The following is a 19,344-nucleotide window of genomic DNA, read 5'->3' on the forward strand; positions in this document are numbered from 1 at the left end:
GGCCTGTTTGGAAATGCAATCTGACTAAACAATGCAGTATGCTTCATAAAGGTAACATTTCCTTTTGTGAAGTCTAATCAACCACACACTGACCAATCTGGAGTTTCAAGAGTGAGAAGACTTCTTAAATCCAGACCACTATGCTTTGTAGACAGAAACTCATAACCTTTGTATATCTTACTTTTAAGTAAGGTTTAATACATTTTTCACTTTTAACTGAAAACACCATTTTGAGGTTGAATAATTTTAAAGATTTCTTTTTATTGAAAAATCAAATTTATATTGAGAAGGAGAGACAGAGAGAGAAAGATCTTCCATCTGCTGGTTCACTTCTCAAGTGGCTGCAACAGCAGAAACTAAGCTGATCCAAAGCCAGGAGCCAGGAGCTCCTGGGTCCTCCATGCAGCTGCAGGTCCCAAAGCTTTGGGTTGTCCTCCACTGCTTTCCAAGGCCATAAGCAGGGAGCTAGAAGGGAAATGGAGCAACCCAGATAGAAACCAGTGCCCATGTTATCCTGGTGGTTGCAAGGCAAGGACTTTAGCCACTAGGCTACTACGCCAAGACCAAGGTTGAGTAATTTTAATGAAAGAGTAGAATTTCTCAAACAGAAAAAAAGGGAAGGGTAGTATTATACATTTATTTTTCAAATTCATATAACATTTTAAAAATAAAGATTTATTATTTTTAGAAAGGCAGATATACAGAGAGAAAGATCCTCTGTCCACTGATTCTCTCCCTAAGGGGCCACACAGCTGGAGCTCAGCTAGCCAAAGCCTGGAGTCAGGTGTCTCCTCTCAGACTCCCATGCAGACACAGGTTCCTACAGCTTTGGGCCATCCTCCACTGCTTTCCCAGAACCTGGCTGAGAAGTGGAGCAAGTGGGAATAAACTGGTGCACATATACGGGATTCCAGCATATGCAAGGCAAGGACACAGCTACTAGGCCATCGTGCTGGGTCCCAAATTTATATGTTCTGGACACATTAACTTTTCCCCCATTACTCAGCAGTGTTACAATGCTCTATCTTGAGGATTAAACCTTTCCAACAAGAAAGTCCAGATGTATTACTTTCAATTTGTCACAATATTGAAATATCAGCATCTCTAAGAAAAAATTCCACCTGATTCTACAACTGGTGTATTTTTAAAAGTATTATAGCTGTCTAGTCGCTTAGAAAAATTCTTCATTTTCATTTTCTCTGAATGGTAGACAGAATAGATATCTTTTATTTACTGGTTCATTCTCCTCATGCCAACAATAGTCAGGGCATGCCAGGCCAAAGACAGGCACTGGAGCTCAACCTGGGTCTTGGAGAGCAAGCTTAAGATCCAAGTACCTGAGCCACTAACTGCTGTCTCCCAGAGGATACATTAGCAGGAAGCTGGACCAAGAGTAGAGCACCTGGCACACAAACCAGCAGGTGTCCTATGGAGTAACTTATACCACAAGCCTGCCCCTATGATTATACCTGTGTTATTTTCTGTGGTCTACATTCTCTTTGGCTTCCATGTAACATTTCTTCTATATTTCCATCTTTGAATCTCTGCCCCAGCACTAAGAACATTACAAAATACTCTAAAACCTAATGGGGTGTCATGGTGTAGTACATTAAGTTGCTACTTGTAGTGTTAGCAACATATTTTGTCATCAATTCAATTCCCAGCTGCTCCACTTCCAATCCAGCTCCCCATTAATGTGCCTGGGGAGGCAGCGGAGAACAGCCAAAATGCTCGGTCCCTTGCATCCACATGACAGAGTCAGAGAACCAGTTCTGGCTTAGCCTGGTCAGTCACTGTGGCCATCTGAGAAGTGTACCAGCAAAAGGAAGATTCCCCTCCTCTCTCTCTCTAAATATATAAAACTCTAATTTCCAAATAAATAAAATAAATTTTCAAAACATTCTAGTAGGGCAGACGAACGTTGAAGCCTGTTAACAAAGTACAAATAACCAAGATACCAATGGAGTCAAATACAGAAGAACATTCATGTTCTACAAGATAGAGGGCACAAAGTTGCCACCATCACACTAACTTTCTCTAATGTTCTTTTAGGTAATGTTAACTCATCTGAACTTTGAACTATTTTACAAGGACCAATACAATCACAGTTTCTAAAAAGTTTTCCATTTGGGGGCAGGTACTGTGGCACTGGGTTAAGCTCCCAGCCACCTGAAGCACTGGCATCACATATGGGCACAGTTAGGAGTTCTGGATGCTTCAATTCCAATCCTGTTCCTTGTTAATGTTTCTAGGAAAGTTCCAGAAGATGGCCCACATACTTGGACCCCTGAACCCATGTGGGATACTCAGGTGAAATTCCTGACTTCAGCTTGGCTGAGCTGTGGGTGATGCAGCCATTTGAGGAGAGATATGCTCTGTCTTGTCTTCTCTCTGTGCAATTCCAACATTCAAATACATACATAAATTTTAACAAAATAAAGTCATATATTTTGAAGTAATTGTTATAGGATGAAGAAAAACTACACAGTCTCAACATACTCTTAAACCACTTTTTCTGAACTGTGGCTATCTCACATAGTTACAGTATAACAAAACTAGGAAACCACAGCAGGCTTTTGATGTGCAGTTAAGACGTCATTTGGGATGCCTGCATCCCAGAGGAGGGCCTGAGCCAAGGTTTTCCTTACTCCTCAATTAGTTTCCTGCTAACAGACAACCTAAGAGACAACAGGTGGTGGCTGTTAGTTGGACCACATGGGAGATATGGACTGAGTTCCTGGCTTCGGGCTGGCACAGCTCTAGATGTTTCAAGCTTCTGGACAGTGAAGACCAGATTTAAGATCTTTATTTTCTTTTAGTAAACCTCATTCTTTCAAATTAATATCACAGTTTATTTTCCTTATTTCGTTCTATTCAACCTTTCTTTAAAATTAATATCACAGTTTATTCTCTTATTGACTGTCAATATTTCAAAGTTTTAAAAATAAAAGTTTATTTTAAAAAGAGTCAATTTGGAACATTTGGGAAAATTTATTAGAAATAAACTGATATGTCCCAAACCTTCCTACAATTCAAGCAAGAGCAGAGAATTTAATCTTTTCAGATATTAAAGAAAATAAAATTATTGTTAAACATCTATTATTGGCATGACAACATGCAAGGTTTTAAAAAAAATTACATGACTTACCCCACCCTGGTGGCAAAGGACCGAGGGGATCAAATTCTTTATTTTGTGATGTAGCAAACAAATCTTGATTCTAAAATAAATAGTAATAAAAAATGGTGAAATAATGAAAAGCTTTAAACAGATTATTTCAGAGCACGCTTGAGTGCTTATATGCCTCTCCTGGACAGGTCAATACAACATTCTTACAGAATAAGAACTATAGCAAAGTGTCACATGGTTGTGAATAATCACCAGTTTACTTTGGCGGAATATTTGTCAGGATTATCTAACACCTAGAATCACGTGAAATTAAAATATATAAAACATAATCCATACATTCCAAATTACCATTTTTTTCTTTACTATAAGCTTATCATCAGTAATGTAAAAATCAGAAAAATAACCCAAGTTTTTTTAAATTTAATTCTTTTATTATTATTATCATCATCATTTTATGATATAGTTCCACCGGTCCTGCAATTTCCCTTATCACCTCCTTAATCCATCCCCTCATCACTGAGTTCCCTATATTAATACTATAGTACAGTAACACTATAGTATAGTTCTTCCTATGTGCATCACTGCAGGCATGGGTAATGGCCGAGAGTCCAGCCTCCTATTGTCAAGATCTTTAGTCTGGAAGTAGAGCTGCATACTGCATTGTATCCTCATATCTGGATATGACAGTCTTCATTACACAGTTCCTATACATCCGTTAATGAAAGGCCACAATACAAAATTAACAACAGGAAGAAAAATAGAAATTTATAATGCCAGAAAAATGCTTTTTGTTAAGTTTCATCTCTTCAAAACACTTTCTTATTAAATTCTTCAATGACTCATAGATCATACAGTAGCATCATTTTCTTCAAGAAGGTTTTTGATTGTCTTCACACTAGTCATTCAGTAACATGTTATTTGTTATTTAACTTCATGGTGTTGTTAATTTTTTTTTCTTACTGTTGTTGATTAGTTTTGTGGCTTTTCATTTAAGGGGATGTACAGTAACCATGTAATAGAGACTCTCATATCTAGTAGCATGTTATTTAACACAAGTTATTTTTTTTTTTTTTAAAGATTTATTTTTATTATTTTTTCATTGGAAAGGCGGATATACAGAGAGGAGAGACAGAGAGGAAGATCTTCCGTCCGATGATTCACTCCCCAAGTGAGCGCAACGGGTCGATGCTATTCCGATCCGAAGCCAGGAGCCTCTTCCGGGTCTCCCACGCGGGTGTAGGTTCCCAAAGCTTTGGGCCGTCCTCGACTGCTTTCCCAGGCCACAGGCAGGGAGCTGGAAGGGAAGCGGGGCTGCCGGGATTAGAACCGGCGCCCATATGGGATCCCGGGGGTGCAAGGCGAGGACCTTTAACCACTTGCGCCACCACGCCGGGCCCAACACAAGTTATTTTTAATATTATTAGTTTTTCAGATGGCTGAAAAAACCACCTTGCTATGTATGAATAACTTGAAAGTGGGTATCAATACCAACAAAGGATAAACAGAACTATGGGAAGGGAATTGAGGTTATTTTGAGAATAAAATGAAGATGCTTTACAAATTAAAAAAAAAAACACCTTAGCTAGATGATAAGAAAATGGAGTCACCCTCTAACTACACAGGCTCCTGGGTGTATTCTGGTTTACATGTACACGAAGGAAGATAATTACGCGGTCACTTAAACACTTGGCTAAGCCCTTGCTTCTTCCTTTAGAATGAGACAACAAAACAATAAACTCATTTTAAAAAAATAATCAGAGAATAAACCACTGAAGGGGAATTCTCACTGCCTGCCTCTCTATGAAATAAATAAAAATGAAAAACAGAAATATTATGGAGAGCAAAAAAAGTAAAATAGGACAACAAACCACATACACATCTCCAGTAGTATTCAACAAGCATCAATACTTATGTTTTTTCTTTTTTTCCTATTTTAATGAAACAAAATCAAACATTATTTCAACTCTACAGTTTAGTATGCCTCTCCAAAACCTACGCATTTTCTACATACACTCAATAATGTTATTACCCCAAGGAAAGAAACAAAGTTAATTGTTACTATTTAGTACCTAATGTGTGAACAAATGGATGATACCTCATTTGTTAAAATCAGGATCCAAAGTCTCAAATCTTTCATCCACTGTTTCACTCCCCAAGTGGCCACAACAGCTGGAGCTGAGTCTATCCAACGCACATAATCAGGAAGCCGGATTGGGACAAAGTAGCCAGCATTTTAGTAAGCAATGCAGGTATTGCAGGCAGCAGCAGCTTAACCCTCTGTACCTCACACTCACTCTTCAGTCAGTACTTTTCAATTTAACTGAGCGAATAATTTTCTTAAACAACATCCCCAGTTACAATCAGTTTTCTGGCTGGCTCATTATTAGAAGAACAAAACTAAAGTCTCGGCTCTCCTCTGGTTGGAGGCAGGTGGGCTGGACACAACAGATGCCCTGAGTGGGAAAGCATTTAGCAGAGACGTGCTCCTGTTTTCGTAATTCTTTAAGACTCAAGACTGGGGCCGGTATTGTGATGTAACAGGTTAAGCCTACGATGAAAGCATCCAATATCTGTGACAGTTCAAGTCTTGGCTGCTCTACTTTCGATACAAATCCCGATCCCTGCCAATGCACCTTGGAAAGCAGCAGCAGATTCGTACTTGAGATCCTGTACTCACTTTAGAATGGGAAGCATCTTTGGGCTCCTGGTGTCAGCCTGGGCCAGCCCTGGCAATTGCAGCCATGCAAGGAGTGAATCAGCAGATATAAGATCTCTACATCTGGGGCCCGGTGCAATGGCTCAGTGGCTAAAGCCTTGCCTCACACAGGCCAGCATCCCATATGGGTGCCAGTTCATGTCCAAGCTACTCTACTTCCCATCCAGCTCCCTGCTTACAACCTGGGAAAGCACCAGAAGATAGCCCAAAGCCTTGGGATCCTGTACTTGTGTGGGAGACCTGGAAGAATCTCTTGACCCAACTCCAGCCATCTGGGAAGTAAACCAGCAGATAAACTAGTTCTTTATCTCTCTCTCTCTTTCCTTTTCTCTGTAAATTTGCATTTCCAATAAAAAGAAATAAATCCTTTTTTTAAAAATCTCTATGTCTGTCCTGGATATTCCACTTTCTAGCCAGCTCCCTGGAAGAGGTTTCCCGGCTTCTTACTGGCTCAGCTCTAGCCACTGTGGCCTTTTGGGTAGTAGACTAGCAGTTGAAAGATCTTCAAATATGCAAAATATGCCTTTCAAATGATAATGAATAAATCTTTTAACAAATTTTTTTAAAGACACCAAACAAAAAATATGAACAAAAAACCCTGAATGTTACTGTTAATGATGAGCAGGCTGCTCACCCCATAGATGAATCTCTGGTTGAACTGCTGCATTGCTCCTTGAAGTTGACTACGCTGTAGCTGCCACTGTTCATAGTTCCGGACGGATTCCAAGGTTGGCCTCTGCCACGTTGTTGTTCTTGTAAAATGGTCAACATAATAAATACGTCCCATGTTGTCCACTCGCCGTTCCCAGCTAAATCAGAACAAAAATAGACTAATACAACAAATATTTGTGAAACAGATATAAGATTTTACCTGAGGAAAAAACTTTAAATCTGTCCAAAGGCTTTATAATTTTTAAATGAGTGAATTTAAGATGTCTATGAATGAACTTAAGAATATACCTAAAAATGTAGATTAAAATACTTTTTCTAATTATTTTATATAACACAAATGTTAAATTCTTAGTATTATCATTCTCTAACCATTTTGCATTAATTTTGTTAAATCTTCTATGTAATAAGGACTTTATTTCTTATGTATAGTTGAGTTATAATTCCTATTCAGTTAAATATTTTATGTCTTGAAGAAATAAAGCTTACGCCCTGCAGCTCTGAGCCAAGAAAACATGCAGGAAATGAAAGAAGTGGGTGTCTAGCACAGAACTTTGGGATGTCTATGTCCTATATTAGAATGTCTGACTTCAGTTCCAGCCACTCACAATTCATTTTTCTGCCAATGGACATAACTAGAGGCAACCACATGGGCGACCTGGATGAATCTCCTGGCTATTGGCTTTGGTCTAGACTATCCTTGTTTATTGTGGACATATGGGGATAAGATAGTGGACAGTGCCTCTCTGCTCCTTAAATAAAGTGAAAATACATAAAACTTTAAAATGAAGTTAAAATAAAAATCACTTATCATAATCAATTCTCTTTCTCCTTTCTAGCTTTCCCCTACACAAAACAAAGTAGATAGAGAAGGAACTGAGAGAAATATCGGAAGAATGAAGATTGGATCTAGATAGAGCCCACAGTTCTGAATAAACACATTATCTTTCTAATTGAAACACTTACCCAGGAGGTAGAGGCTCAGGTCTATCCCATGTGGTTCTTTTTTCAACATGATCTACATAGTAAACTCGCCCATGCTGGTCCACTCTCTGCTCCCAACTTAAACAAAAAATTAGAAAGGACTTGCATGAGCAGCAGTGAAAAGAGGGAATGATACTTTTGCTATACAAGAGCCTGTTCTAAAGAGATCTGAGGTCAGTCTACTTAGATCAAACTCATTCTCACATCAGTATTTGAATGGAAAAGAGAATTATAGTCAATTCTATGAAACTAAACAAAAACTGAACTGAGAGTAAGCCTTGTTAATTCTAGAAAAAAAACAAAAATAACAGTCTTTACCACTTGTGCTTCTGCACACTCTAAGAATTAAGTTTATATATTGGCCAATCTGAATATTCGGATTTCCTTGGAAGGTTTACCACCAAACTGAAGCAGATAGAAATAAACTGTTACAACTGGGAAGTAACTTCTAGAAACACTCTTTTTTGCAAATCTCTTGTAAAAATACTCTGCAAGTTTGGCTTCCCACGGAAGTGCCTAAATTATGAATTCAGTAATAAAACCTATATAGGATTAAAATTCTCATGAGAGCCTGCCAATTGATTCATTAACTTTGATTACATTCTAGACTCAGGAATATTATTATTTTTGCAATATATAAAATTTATATATAATAAGTAGAGATTAAAATAGGATCAAAATATTAATTTTCTTTTTCCTAAACTATTACCTTATGACAAGGTGATTATTTTATTATCTGACTTTAGTTAACTTTCCATGGCTTAAAAAAATCCCTCAGGGCTAGAACTATAGCACAGCAAGCTAATCCCACACCTGAGGGACCAGCACCCTACAGAGGCACCAATTCACATCTCAGCTGCTCCACTTCCTATCCAGCTCCCTGCTTATGGCCAGGAAAAGTAGTAAAGGAACCCAAAGCCCTGGTACTCTGTACCCACGTGGGAGACCAGGAAGCACCTGAATCCTGGCTTCAGATTGGTTTAGCTTTGGCTACTGTGGCCATCTGGGGAGTGAACCATTGGATACAAGAACTTTCTCTCTCTCTCCTCCTCTTTGTAAATCTGCCTTTCAAAAAAAAATCCTTTAAAAAAAATCCATAAATTTTAAGATTTACTGCAGTACTATTCACAAAAGCTAAGAAATTAGGGTCCAGTACGGTAGTCTAGTGGCTAAAGTCCTCATCTTGCAAGCACCAGGATCCCACATGGGCGCTGGCTCTAATCCCAGTGGCCCTACTTTCCATCTGGCTCCCTGCATGTGGCCTAGTAAAGCAGCTGAGGCCAGCCCAAAGCGCTGGGGTCCTGTACCCGCCTGGAAGACCACGAGCAAGTTCCTGGCTCCTGGTTTCTGATCTGCTCAACTCCGGCCACTGGGGCCACTTGTGGAGTGAAACATTGGACAGAAGATCTTTCTCTCTGTCCCTCCTCTCTCTGTATATCTGCTTTTCCAATAAAAATAAGTAAATCTTAAAAAAAAAAAACTAAGAAATGAAAGGAATCTAAGTGTACAGTTAAAATATGTTATATAAACACATATGTAGGTTATCCAGAAATCAGGATGAAATTTTGTCATTTGCAAAAATATTGGTAGAAACAGAACTCACTGCTAAGTGAGATAAGCCAGGCAGACAAAGATAAACACCAAGTGATCACTCCGATGTGAAATCTAAAAGTTGATCTCGTGGAAACAGACAGTAATTAGCAGCGGATGGGCAGAGCACAAAAGAGCTACAAGAACTGGAAGTATGGAGAAAGTCCATCAACGAGCACTAACAGCCAGCTACTGAGAAGTAAGTCCAGTGTGTTCCACTGCACAGCAGAATAACTATTACTAATACACTGCACAGTTCAAAAAACTACAAAGAAAGGTCTGAATTATTTCAAGACATAAAATTATTAATATTTGGAAATATAGGTATGATCAGAAAATTATACAACTGATAATGTATCAAAATAATGGTAATCCCCATGGAGACATATAATTCAGACATATTAATTTACAAAAAAATTTTTAATTAAAATACATGATTCCTGGGGTATCTCATACAGTAGTTAATCTATCACCTGAAATACCAGCAATCCGTATTAGAAAGTCTGGGATTAAATATTGGGTAAGCTTGTTTTTTTTTTAAAAATTCGTTTTATTTTTATTACAAAGGCATAATACAGAGAGGAGGGACAAAGAAGAAGATCTTTCGTCTGATGATTCACTCCCCAAGTAACCGCAAAGGCCAGTGCTGAACCGATCTGAAGCCAGGAGCCAGGAGCCAGGAACTTCATGTTCAAGGTGAGGACTTTAGCCGCTAGGCAACCACGCGAGGCCCCTGGGTAAGCTTCTTTTTTTTTTTTTTTAAAGATTTATTTTATTTTTATTGGAAAGGCAGATATACAGAGAGGAGAGACAGAGAGAAAGATCTTCCGTCCGATGATTCACTCCCCAGGCGGCCGCAACGGCCAGAGCTGAGCCAATCCGAAGCCAGGAGCCACATCCTGGTCTCCCACACAGGTGAAAGGTCCCAAAGCCTTGGGCCTTCCTTGACTGCTTTCCCGGGCCACAGACAGGGAGCTGGATGGGAAGCAGGGCTGCTGGGACCAGAACCAGCGCCCATATGGGATCCCGGGCGTGCAAGGCAAGGACCTTAACCATTGCGCCACCGCGCCGGGCCCCCCTGGGTAACCTTCTAATTCCAATTCTAACTGGGCGAGTTCATGCACATTGTGTGCATGTGATGACTTGAGTATTTGGGTCTCTGCCCCCGTGTGGGAGTCCTGCACTGAGTTCCCGGCTCCTGTCTTCAGCCTGCTTCAGTCCTAGCCAGTACGAGTACTTGGACAGTTCAGACAGAAGTTGGGAAAGCTCTTGCAAATAAGCAATAATAAAAGCAAATAATGGGCCAGTACGATAGCGTAGCGGTTAAAGTCCTCGCCTTGAATGCGCTGGGATCCCGTTTGGGCACCAGTTCTAATCCCAGCAGCCATGCTTCCCATCCAGCTCCCTGCCTGTGGCCTGGGAAAGCAGTCAAGGATGGTCCAAAGCCTTGGGACCCTTTCCTTGTGTGGAAGTCCCAGAAGAAGCTCCTGGCTCCTGGCTTCGGACTGGTTCAGCTCCGGCCACTGCAACCACTTGGGGAATGAATCATCAGACGGGAGATCTTCCTCTCTCTCTCTCCTTCTCTGTGTAAATCTGCCTTTCCAAAAAAAATCAATAGACCTTTTAAAAAAATAGCAAATAACTTTATCATTCACATTATGCTTTGCCTGGAAACAAAATGGAAAAGATTTCAAATGTGTTAAGCTTTTTTTGTTCATTTTGACTATACCACAGGATCAGTTACAACAGATAAAGAGAATTACTGAAAGAATAAAATTATTCTAATAATACTTTTGTTTTTATTGACGACTAGTAGGAATCTAAAGAACAAATATTTATCAAAAAATATTACTTACCCAGGTGGGAGGGGAGCTTGAGTGACAGGATTTAATGGCCTAGGGCCTGCACCTCCAGCTATAGTAAGAGGAATTATTAATCCAGATGCTGCTCCTTCAGATGCACTTGTACTTGTGTTCGTACTTGTACTTGTACTTGTTTGCAGAGAACCTGTACTGGATCCATCACTTTCAGAAGTAGCAGGTGGTGAACCATTGACAGATGCTATAAAAATTTGGGGAAAGCAGGAACACTCTTATTTTCAGAAATCTAAATTAAATATCAAATTTTAACAGCAAAGAAGTAGGAGAACAAATTTAATACATGCATACAGAGCTGAAAAATTTTCCAATTAACAGAATTACTCTCATTTCATATAACTCTATTTACTTTATGCCTCTCATATTTACTTTATGCCTCATTATTAATTATAAAATGCAACTGCTTTTATTTCCTGATGCCCCAAGAAACAAAAATTTTTAAGGTAATAAAGTTAATATTCTGTGGTATTGAAATTTGTAATTTCATTTGTAATTTCCCTTATCTTTAAAAATCCCTTTGTTGGAGCTGATACTGTGGCTTAGCACGTAATACCGACACCTACATTATCCCAGCGTGGGCACAGGTTCAAGTCCCAGATGCTTCACTTCAGATCCAATTCCACGCTAAAGCATTTGGGTGAACAATGGTACAGGGTTCTAGGACTTTGCCCTGGTACCCATGTAGGAGACCTGGAAGAAGCTCCAGGCTCTCAAATACCCCAGCTCTGGTCATAGTGGCCATTTGGAAAGTGAATCAGCAGACTGAAGATCTTACTGTCTCTCTCTTTCTCTCCATAATTCTACTTTAAAAAAAAAAAGCCTTTCCTATGAAAATTTTGCAGATTACAGGCTAATTTTTAATGTTATTATTTGAACGGTCTGACTGATTTGATGATATTATTACAAATAGTTATTAAAGCACTGCATTTCTATTAGCTGGCAGATGCTGGCATGGGAGGCAAATCTTATCAAGTTAAACAGCAGAACCACCTGGAGAGTGCAAGATCCAAGAGTGAGAGTGGGCCCAGTGGGGAAACAGTGGGCACCTCCCTCTTGGGTGGCCACTCCGACTGGTGAGCATGAGAAACAGGACTAGGGCAGCCATGGCTAGACAGAATGGTACCCACCGTCACATGTGTGGGCTGGAAAGTGGAGCTGTTTGGGTTGAACTAGACTTCAATGTCCATTGACATGTATGAGAGCTGAATGGGATATGGGACAGAATGAACCAGAAGGGCAAGCATGGGAACCAGGACAGGGGGTGGGCTTAGTGCGGGTTATTGCAAGTCGCTCTGACTTTGCTGCAGCTCCCACTGGTTTGCATGAGGGCCAAGTGTGTGGCTGGACTGCAACACACATTGGTTCATGTGGGAGACAGGGCTAGAAACAGAACTGACCCAGTAATTGCAATCACCAGCCTGTACATAAGCTGATTGGGGCAACAGACTGTGCTGGACCCTGTATTCGCAAGCACACACAAGAATCAGGTCTAAGTTCACCACAAACGAGGTTTCTATGGGGATCCCCTCCCCCAAGTGTACCACTACACTCAGAACCCCAACAATGGAGAGAATTGAAGGTTCCATGGTCTGACCAGGCAGTACATGTATCAGAGCTAGGCCTCCTGAGTGGCTTCAACAGAGCAGTGGACAGCATATCCAGGTGCATATGGGGGATACGGCAGCACACTGGAGTCTGCAGAGAACACCTGGTACCACAACAGAGATCAGAGGACAGAATCAATCGATCAATTACCCCAGCCAAGTGTTGGCAGTGAAGATCTGGGCAAAAGGAGACTAAGGTGGACTATATCAACCAATAGATTCTGGAGAGATTTCATCATGGTTGAAGTGACAAGATCAGCAGCAATACAGAACTGTTGAACTATCAAAATCTCTTGCCCAAGACCCTCAGAGCATGCCCCATCTTAGGGACATGGGGTGCTGTCAGGTGGCTGTCCTCCATTCCAGGGTACAGAGGCATTTGGGAGGCAGAGTGTGGCTTCTCCCCTTATCTCCTTCCCCCAGATAAAGTAAGGAAAATAAAAGAGAATGTGCAAATGGTGATCTTACCCACCTTGCTGTAGCCCTTGATCCTTATCACCCTAATTAAATACGCAAAACTCATCAAAATAAATAAATAAATCTTTTTTTTAAAGAATTTTTAAATTATATTTTTGACAATCTTTACATAGTTAATTAGGGTAAAAAGGTTCAAGGGCTATAGAAAAGTGGGTAAGACTATTATTTCCATATTGTTTCCTTCATGTTTAAAGCGGGGTATTAAGGGAGAAGGCCCACCTAATTTCCCACCCTTCAGGTCCCGGATGTAGGGTATGTTCCGAGGTTCTTGCTCAAGTGGTTTTGATAGTTCAACAGCTATGAATCACTGCCAATCTTGCCACTCCAAGCACAATGAGGTCTTTGAAGAATCCACTGATTGACATAGTCCATCAGAGTCTCCATTTGCCCCATATTTCGCTGCCAACATATAGCTGAGATGGTTTATTAACCTGTTCTGTCTTCTCTCTTTTCTTGGTTAGGGTTCTGAGCCCAGCATTTCGATTGGAGAGAACCACAAAGAAACTTTGTCTGAGGTGTTCTCAGACCAGATTCCTGTATGTACTAGCAAGTACAGGGCCCAGCATAGTCCATCAATAAATAAATCTTTAAAAAAATAATAATAAAGCACTGGATTTCTAATTTCTTTGAACATGCTTTCTAACAAAACAATTCCTGGGGGTGACATGATGGCTCAACTGGCTAATCCTCTGCCTGCCAAGTGTCAGCATCCCATTTGGGTGCCGGCTCATAACAAAGCTGCTCCACTTTCAATCTAGCTCCCTCCTTGTGGTTTGGGAAAGCAGCAAAGGATAACCCAATGCCTTAGGACCCTACATGCCCATGGAAGACCTGGACGAAACTCCTGACTCCTTGTTTTGGATCAGCTCAGCTCTGGCTGTAATGCCACTTGAGGAGTAAACCAGTGGGTGAAAGTTATTTCTGTCTCTCCTCTGTAAATCCGACTTTCCAAAAAAAAGAAATTGAGTAATCTTTTTTTAAAAAAATTCCTAATGGAAGTCATCAGTGTATTTCCAAATCTTAAAGAGCAGGACTACACTGTTAATAATCTATCTAAAGAAGACCATATGATTTTTTTTTTGTATTTTCATCCACTTTATTCATAAATAGTAATAAAGAATTAGGTACAACTTCAAAGCCAGGTGATCTCAATTCACTTTATATCATTGTAGGAAGCAGCAAGAACAGTAAAGGAACTTGATCTGCATAAAATTTTAAACTACTATGAGGCCATCAAGACCCACTAGAATGAATCCTCTGGGATCATTCAGAGCCTTCTCACTCTCATCTACCTCTGTGCATATTAACGGGGCTAATCAAATGCTTTAATGGAACCTGATGCCTTTTTTATTTAATTTCATTTTATGACAGTTTCATAGGATCTGGGATTCCCCAACCCCTCCCCACATGAGCATATGATTAAATATAAAATCATCTGATAAAATAATTTGAAGAGCCAACACTGTGGCATAGCAAGCTAAGCCTTCACCAGTATCTTATATGGTGCCAGTTTCCGTTCCGGCTGCCCTACTTTTAATCCACCTCCCTGTTTATGGCCTGTGAAAGCATGATAGGAAACCACATGGGAGACCTAGAAAGAAACTCACAGCTCAGACAGGCCCAGCACTGGCCACTGTGGCCATTTGTGCAGTGAATCAGCAGATGGAAGATCTGTCTCTCCTTCTTTCTGTGTAACTCTGCCTTTCAAATAAAAGCAAAACAAATCTTTAAAAAATAAAATAAAAATTTTGAGACCAGCACAATAGCCTACTGGCCAAATCCTTGCCTTGCAATGTTTGGGATTCCACAGGGGCACTGATCCGTGTCCCCAGCTGCTCTGCTTCCCCATCCAGCTCCCTACTTGTAGCTTGGGAAAGCAGTAGAGGATAGCTCAGGTCTTTGCGACCCTGTATCCATATGGGTAACCCAGAGGCTCCTGGCTTTGAACTGGCTAAATTCCAGCCATTGCAGCCACTTGGGTATTGAACCAGCAAACAAAAGATCTTCCTCTCTGTAAACCTAACTTTCCAACAAACATAAATAAATATTTTTTTAAAGTTTTAAGGGCAATCAATTTCTAAAAATATTTGCTTTACTTTTTCTGGTCACATACTAGCAAAGGGAAGTAACAAAAGATTGAAAAGATTAAAAATATGAAAAACAGCCAGGTTCAGCAAAATCAAGCTTCAACACTATAAACTGCTAAATACTAAAATTAAAATAGACATGAGACAGCTGAATAGTAATCTATAGCCATTTTAAGGTGTATAGAAACCAGTTGCACATAAACTAATAATTGAAATGTCAATGTAAAAGTCACAGGATGTGGTTCAGAACTTGCATTCTTTTTTTTTTCTTTTAACATATTGATTACTCAATACCATGTCAACTAATTCCATAACATTTTAAATTGTTACTGATGTAATGTCGGGGCTTTTAATTGATCGGGATGATATTCTGCCGGCTCTACCTTCAGACCAGAGATGGTCTCCCCAAGAAACCGTTGAACTTATCTGGACAATAAGACGCTGGACTTTATACTTGGTAGGTGCTTGCAATGAAAGAATCTCAACTGAATTTGAACTGTGGTAATGCAACAAGGTGGAGGAATCCACCGGGAGGGGGGGTGGGGAATCCCAGTGCCTATAAAACTGTGTCACATAATGCAATGTAATCAATTAAAAAGATTAAAAATATGTCTTTGAGTTCATCAGAAAATTATATTCTACATGTAATTTTTTCTGATGTTACTACATTAAGCACATTCATTTACTGTATAAGATTTGCTTTAAAATTTGGTTATCATTTAGCATTGATGGGTTATCTACCATTTAAAGATTGTCTTTAAAAGGATATAATCAGAAAAAAAAAGGATATAATGAGAATAGGCAATGAGATTCTCTACTATACATCATGCTTTACAACCAGACAAATAAGTTATCTGCACTGGCCACAGAATGTACATGTGTTTTTTCCCCTCTGACCAAGTTCATTCTGTGAAGAAAAATTAAGGGAAAAGTTACTTATTGGTAACGATAAAAAAAATTACTCTTGGGAAAAAATCTTAAAATGTACAAATACAGCCAGAAAATGACTTAAAATTGTCTTCTGACAGACCTGGAAATCTACTCCCACACATTCATAGTGCAGAACTGAAAGCTGGAATACAGACCTGGTCTACGTGGGGTAGGTGGAGGTGGTCGAGACGGTCTTGGTGGTCTAGAAGGTTTAAAACCACCGTTTGAGAGAGATGGAGAATTATTCCCATTGATCCTCCTATATTCGCCAGAGCCTGCATCCTCAGGGTCATCTGATCCATTTGCATTCACTCTGGGTAAGAAGAGGAAAATAATGAATGCTCTGTGAGTTTAAGAAAAAAAGATCAGCAGGAAGAGCAAAACTGAAACTTCTATAAGTATGAGAAATCATCCCTAATTTCAGAACAGCCTCATCAAACACTTATGTCTTACACAAACAACTCACAAAGCCAATCTAGACATAGAAGTTATTCATGGGCACAGGGACAGTTGGGACCATTCAGAACTACTAAAACGTTCTACTTCAGATTTCAAAAACAAATCTTAAAAGAAGGCCCTATATAAAGAGAAACAAAGTCAAATTCACAAAATCCCAATGCTTTATCATAAGCATGATATCGTCACCATTGTTTAGCTGGTTACCACTGGTCGTTAAAAATATTTCACAATTCAAGTACAGCTGACAGGAGAAGGCCATAACACTTATCTCTCACGAACTGTGCTCCTCTTGCACCCTAGTACAACCGTACACAAAATGTTCAAAACTGATGGCCTAAAGCAAATTTGCCACAGATCTTAAATTTTTATTTATTTAGGTTTTCTGAAAGGCAGAGACAGAGACCAAAATCAAGAGAGAGATCTTCTATTCTGCTGTTTATTTCCCAAGTGCCCACAAAAATAAGGGCTGGCCCAGATGGAAGCCAATACGCAATCCAGGTATCACATGTGGGTGGAGGAGACCCTAGTATTTGAGCCATCACCTGCTGCCTCCCAGTGTGCACATTAACAGAAAGTTGGAATCTGGAACAGAGCTAAGACTTGAACCAATGGACTCAAACGCAGGCATTCTGAAATGAGAAGCACAAGTTCCCACAAAGAGATATAATCCTTTCAAAAGGATAATACCAAACGGAGAGACAGAATGGGAAGAAAGGACAGAAAAAGGAATTGTGAGGTTGAGAGCTACCACTACCATAGTTAATTTTGGCTGCTTTCCTTCAAGGAAGATCTGGTAATGGATCAGAAATGACTGAAAGAATTGCCAGTTAAGAGATGATTCCGTTACAGCTTTGATATCTACTACTGGAAACCACCACATGGTATTACTTTATACTCTGGGATCTCCAAAATCACCATGAAGAAAATAAAATTCAGTGGACTTAAGTTAAACCACCAATTACAATGCCAATATCCTTTATGAGCACCGGCTTGAGTCCTGGTTGATTCTCTTCTAACTAACCTATCTGCTAATGCTGTCTGGAAAAACAGCAGATGTCCCAAGCACTTTGGCCCCTGCCAGTCATGTGAGTTCTGAGCTCCTGGCTTTAACTTAGCCTGGCCCTGGCCATCTGGGGAGCGAACCAAGAGATATCAGAGGGTTCTCTCTTTCTCTCTCAAATATATACAAAAAGTAAAGTATGACAAGAATTGTTTTGGGAGTCCTCAAATGCTTACTCTAAAACAGTTCAGGGACTGGCATTGTGGCATAGTGGGTAAAGCCACCACCTCTAATGTTGGCATTCCAATATGGGTGCCAGTTCGATTCCTGGCTGCTTCATTTCTGATCCAGCTCCCTGTTAATGTGCCTGGAAAAGCAGCATAAGATGGCTCAAGGACTCGTGTTTCTGTGCCAACAAGGGAGACCAGGAAGTTCTTGGGTCCTGGCTTTGACCTGGTCCAGCTTCAGCCACTGTGGCCATTTTGGGGATGAACCATCAGGCAGTAGCTTGCTTTTCATTTCTTTGTGTGTACTCTTTCATATCAATAAATCAATCCCATTATTTTTTCTTTTTAAGGGACAGTTCAGCAATCAGTCAACCCTCTTGGAATGTAAGCTGAATGCAGGCATTCTAAATGCAGTAAGAGTTAGTTTTGATACTGTTCCCCTTCCGCTAAATTTTCCCATAAGTTATGTTTCAAACCCATCTGAAGTCGTAATGCTTTCTGAAACTGAGTACTGTCTTCCTAAACTATCTTAACAGATTACTAGTCAATTAGAAAGAAGAATTCTTGGTTTTCGAGACAGACAACAATTTCAGGCAATGTGATCTAGTGGTTAAGATGTAAGCATTCCCACAACTGTAGCAGCCACCTAGACTGCTTAGCACCTAGGCAAGTATCCTACTGTTTGAAGAAAAGCAGCCAGCAGCTGATTGGCACTCTGGGCCTGGTTAATGAAAAGTTTATGTTAACTATACCAGTGGGCCAATATAATTGCCTGTTTAAATGTATACATATTGGGGAACACACAGAATGCCAGGAATGCAGGAAATGCCAGGCTGGGACATGCTACCCTGGTTTCCAGTGGGTGGAGGAGAGGAGGGAACTGCAGATTGCCCAGCAAAGGGGTCTGGGGACGTATTGGAGTAGGAACAGCCGACAGCATGTTTGACAGGGAAGGAATGACTTCTGGAGTCTTCTCACACACTAGGCCACTGCACTTGGAGGTAGGCAAGAAAGCAGAGATGGAGTGGTTTTAGACACATGAGGCCGAAGGGCATGTCTAGGAAGGTCAGGGCACCTGCCCACATGGCAGACCTAGGCTGGGCTACACAGCATTGTTCATTGTCCACTGGGGAATATCTCACTGGGCTGGGTCACAGTACCCCATCATCAGTGTCAGAGCTGGGAATGGGCCATGTCAGGCTGGACCACAGCATCTTTCAGAACCCATGAGAACTGGATCACGAGAGATTCTGTAAGGGATTTTTGGGTTTACCCCTGAAGGACTGCAATATCTACAGGCTTGCATAGAGAGCTGGGTAGGGGGGTCATGATGGGTTGAGCCAGGCTAGACCACAGAACTCATGTGACACTCATGGGAGCAGGATCTGGGAAGAGGCCAGGCTGGGCCAGACCGTAACATCCTGTTGACGTGCCTGGGAAAGCAGCAGAGGATGGAATAACTCCCTGGGCCCCAGAACTCACAAGGGAGACAAGGAAGAAACTCCTGACTTCAAACTGGTCCAGCTCCAGCAGCTGTGATCACGTAGGTAGTGAGGCAGTAAACCAGTAGATAGAAGCTCTACTCTTTGTCTCATGC

General features: G+C 40.5%; 1 protein-coding gene across 2 annotated transcripts in view; it reads right to left on the reverse strand.

The window, feature by feature from the left end:
- The window catches only part of ITCH (itchy E3 ubiquitin protein ligase), an 87,637-nt gene that overhangs the window by 29,544 nt on the left and 38,749 nt on the right, over nucleotides 1-19,344 (reverse strand). For both annotated transcript variants that reach the window (XM_040981615.1, XM_040981613.1), the window contains exons 8-12: nucleotides 16,217-16,374; nucleotides 10,943-11,147; nucleotides 7,479-7,574; nucleotides 6,478-6,652; nucleotides 3,149-3,218 (exon numbers count right to left, since the gene is read on the reverse strand). In XM_040981615.1, the coding sequence (XP_040837549.1) occupies nucleotides 3,149-3,218; nucleotides 6,478-6,652; nucleotides 7,479-7,574; nucleotides 10,943-11,147; nucleotides 16,217-16,374 (704 nt within the window). The remainder of the gene's footprint in view (nucleotides 1-3,148; nucleotides 3,219-6,477; nucleotides 6,653-7,478; nucleotides 7,575-10,942; nucleotides 11,148-16,216; nucleotides 16,375-19,344) is intronic.

The sequence above is a fragment of the Ochotona curzoniae genome, unplaced genomic scaffold (genome assembly GCF_017591425.1).
Source record: "Ochotona curzoniae isolate NIBS_2020 unplaced genomic scaffold, NIBS_Ocur_1.0 contig_3520, whole genome shotgun sequence".
Lineage (NCBI taxonomy): Eukaryota > Metazoa > Chordata > Mammalia > Lagomorpha > Ochotonidae > Ochotona > Ochotona curzoniae.